Source organism: Sinocyclocheilus rhinocerous, unplaced genomic scaffold, assembly GCF_001515625.1.
Source record: "Sinocyclocheilus rhinocerous isolate Xijiao unplaced genomic scaffold, SAMN03320098_v1.1 scaffold839, whole genome shotgun sequence".
Classification (NCBI taxonomy): Eukaryota; Metazoa; Chordata; class Actinopteri; order Cypriniformes; family Cyprinidae; genus Sinocyclocheilus; species Sinocyclocheilus rhinocerous.
In genome coordinates, this window is record NW_015652287.1 from 784,697 (window position 1) to 788,731 (window position 4,035).

General features: G+C 33.8%; 1 protein-coding gene across 1 annotated transcript in view; it reads right to left on the bottom strand.

Moving 5' to 3' along the window:
* Positions 1-2,063: 2,063 nt before the first annotated feature.
* Positions 2,064-4,035, bottom strand: part of LOC107714424 (syntaxin-12-like) — a 7,132-nt gene continuing 5,160 nt past the window's right edge. The window contains exons 7-10 of the mRNA XM_016520254.1: positions 3,080-3,176; positions 2,798-2,870; positions 2,601-2,683; positions 2,064-2,352 (exon numbers count right to left, since the gene is read on the bottom strand). Of these exons, the coding sequence (XP_016375740.1) occupies positions 2,260-2,352; positions 2,601-2,683; positions 2,798-2,870; positions 3,080-3,176 (346 nt within the window). The 3' untranslated portion in view covers positions 2,064-2,259. The remainder of the gene's footprint in view (positions 2,353-2,600; positions 2,684-2,797; positions 2,871-3,079; positions 3,177-4,035) is intronic.

Here is a 4,035-nt window from a genome sequence, read left to right on the forward strand (position 1 = left end):
CAAACCATACATCAATGGAAAGCTTATTTATTCAGCTTTGAGATGGTCTATAAATCTCTATTTGCAAAAATGGACCCTTATGACTGGTTTTGTGGTCCAGGGTCACATTTGTTTTTTTTTTATGCAAATGATAATGATTTCTGTGATTTGTAAAGAAGATGGCCTAAGAAATGCAAAATGCCAAGAACTTCTTCAGCACTGTCAAGGAAAATAAACCGACAATATTCCCTATAATAAACAGACAACCAATATTCCCTATATTAAGAGTATATAACCTACATACTGTTCAAACGTTCTTGAGTTCTGTTAGATTTTTTGAAAGAAGTGTCTTGCACACACCAAGACTGCATTTATTTCATCTAAAATATAGTAAAAACGGTAACATTGTGAAATATTATTTCAATTTTAAACAACAGTGTTTTTTATTAGAATATATTTTCTAATGTAATTTATTCCTGTGATGCAAAGCTGAATTTTCAGCATCATTACTCCAGTCTTCAGTGTCACATGATCCTTCAGAAATCATTCTTATATGCTGAGTTGCATACATGATTCAATTTATTCATGATTCATTTTATTTTTTTTCGCAGGATTCTTTGATGTATTAGAAAGTTCAAAAGAACAAAATAATTAGTTTGAAACAGAACTATTTTGTGACATTATGTCTTTACTTTTGATCAGTTTAACACATCCAGATGAATAAAATTATCATTTCTTAATGGTAGTTTGAATGGTAGTGTATAATAAAGAGTATATGCATTTTGTTTCTATTTTTAATGACAATTTTAGAGCATACAAAAAGAAACATTAACAACAAATTATCTTAAATAAATATTGATCATCTGAAAAAAAAACTGACAGATAGAGATAGATAGAAGATAAGCATTGAAGAACAATTTATTAAAACATATTTCATATTTATGTACCACTAAGAAATGCATGTACTTGTGAGAATCAAAGCACTGGGCATAAAAACATACACAACATTAAAATCTTTGAGAAATAAATATTTTTTAAGAATAAACTATTATTTTGCATAATTTCAGTTGAAAAAGCAAAAACCTGAAGCAACAAAACACACATTTTAAAAGGAATTACATTCATGCAAGTGCTTGCAAACGTAAACCTTATCATATTTAATGCTGTACTGTATATGCTCCAGATATTTCATGGACAGATATTTTTATAGAGGAAACTATTCTCTTATACTATAGCATTGTTTATATAACACATATGTGCAGATTTAGTGAGAACACTGATCTGTATTTCTGCATGAATGGCTCTTAATATTGGGATCTGATCCATAATATATTTAAAACACATACTAAGTATAGTTCCAATCTATTAATATGTTATTTACTGACATATCGCTCAAGACTTACTGACATACAAATCATAATGAAACTTTATGTGGAGCACTACTTATGCACAATGTGCATTTCTTAATATTAAGCTTAAAATGTTTTTAATGACACTATTGATGAGGATTGAATAATATTGGACTTTAAATGCAAGATATTTAAAGTGTACATGAAGTATATTTGCAATAGTTCCACTTTAGCACAATCAAATACCAGAAGTACAATTGCAGGGTATTTTTATTAAGTACATAAATATGTAATTGTATTTGTAGTATACTTAGCATGAAATACATGTATTTGAAATACATTTTAGTATATTTATTTTTCACTAGGGTATTAATAAATAAAAATACGCCATGTTTCTGTGAGCCATGCTTGAGCTGAGATCTGAGGTGATGTTTGATCATTGTTTTAGATAAGAAGGGAGTATATACTGTAGGTTGAAACGTTTAAAGGGGTCATATGATGCGATTTCAATTTTTCCTTTCTCTTTGGAGTGTTACAAGCTCTTGGTGCATAAAGAAGATCTGTAAAGTTGCAAAGACTAAAGTCTCAAATCCAAAGAGATATTCTTTATAAAAGTTAAGAGTCAACCACTCCTACCTAAAACGGCTCATTCTAACACGCCCCCACATGTCTACATCACAATGTGGGAAGATTTGCATAACACCGCCCAAATGTGCACGCAAAGAACAAAATAATGTTCTTTTTAGCAGCATCATATGACCTCTTTAAGAGTCCCTAGGTTCACATCACAATATCACCAGCCATTCCTACAGAAATTGTAGTTGTTTTCTTTTTTTTTTTCTCAAATATGTGCTTGCATTTGCGCACACAATAAACACACACACGTCACTCACTCAATACTGAAGTAGCATCCAGTACTTCTGCTCTCATTTTATCTGACTACTTGCCAAATGATTATAGCAAAGATGGTCGCCACTAGCGACAGGATAAGAGCCAGAACACACATCCTCTTGCGGGATTTTCTCTTAAAAGGAGAAAACACAGTTATATACAGTCAACCAGGCAGCACTGCTGACGTTAGTGTATGCATCTGCTACATAAACTACCAGTCAAAAGTCTGAAATCATTTTGAAATATACTTTTTTTTGTTTTTTGATAGAAATCTAGTATGCTCACCAAGGCTGCATTTATTTGATCAAAAACACAGTAAAACAATAATATTGTGAATTCTTAGTTTTCTATTTGAATATATTGTAATGCAATTCCTGATACCTGATAATAAGCCGCCTGCTGGAGTTGTTCAGCTCCTCGCTCCACATGCACCTCTGCACTCTCCACGCTGGCTTCAATGCTATCTGTGAATGATGACAGGAGGAAACCAGGCCTTCAAATCTGTGAACAGCTGAATCTGTGCAAAAAATGAGTTTAAACGAAGCCCTTCAAATCTGATTGGAGAGAGCTAGACTAACCTATCATGTCACCCTGGTCATGGATCATGACTGCAAGGTCCTTGAAGATCTGATTCACATCCATAATGTCTGACTGAATCAAGAATCAAGAACAGAAAGCAGTTGGGACATTGCACTACAATCCATGTCTGAGAATTAGCACGTAATTACCATTTGCAAAAAAAAATGACAATGTATTTGAAGGTATAAAAAATGAATGATCAAAAAAAGCTGAAAGGCTAGCTTGAATGCTTATGAGAAATGATCATTTTTGTATGCTGATGTCATACAGGAAGTGCTCACCTCCAGCTGACGGATATTGGTCTCTCTCTCTTTAATAAGCTCAATGTCCTCTTCGGTGAAAGGCTCCTCTTCTGCCTGCATCCTCCACCCTTCATTTCTTTTCAAATGAAAAAAGCCATGAACATTTCTGCTTTCATATCTCTCACCAGACCCACATTGTTCATATCTGATTCATATCATATCAGTAAATCATCTTGGAATATGTATTGCATGTTTGTGTTGTGCATTTTAATCAAAATCAGGGTACATGAGGGCAATATTTGATCCTTGGGTTTGAATTAGGGTCAAATGACTTATGAACACCGTTTGATAGAGGATTCATTTTTAGATTTTAGACATTAAGCTATTAAAAATGACAATTCTATCATCATTTACTCACTCTCGTGTCATTCCAAAGAGCAAGAACAAACCTCAGATGTGCTTGTGTGACAGAACCTTATTGGTTCTCGAGTGTCAAGTAAAAACAACTTTTGAGCTTCTGTTGACCATATTTGATGTGCTCTATATCCACCTTCATTTTCAAAGCGGAAGCCGTTTTCTGTGAACGCGTGAGATTTCCGGTTCATTAGCCGCTGTAGGGAAATAAAGAGAAGAATAACAACGTGCAGTAAACGGTAAAACTGTTTGCACTACAAACCAGTGTGTTCATAATTAAAGGGTTAGTTCACCCAAAAATGAAAATTCTGTCATTAATTACTCACCCTCGTGTGGTTCGAAACCCGTAAGACCTTCGTTCATCTTCGGAACACAATTTAAGATATTTTTGATGAAATATGAGGGCTCTCTGACCCTCCCATAGACAGCAAGGTAACTACCACGTTCAAGGTCCAGAAGAGTACCAAGATGATCGACAAAGTAGTCCGTGTGACATCAGTGGTTCAACTGTAAAGTTACGAAGCTACAAGAATACTTTTTTGCGCAAAGAAAACAAAAATAACGACTTTATTCCACATTTT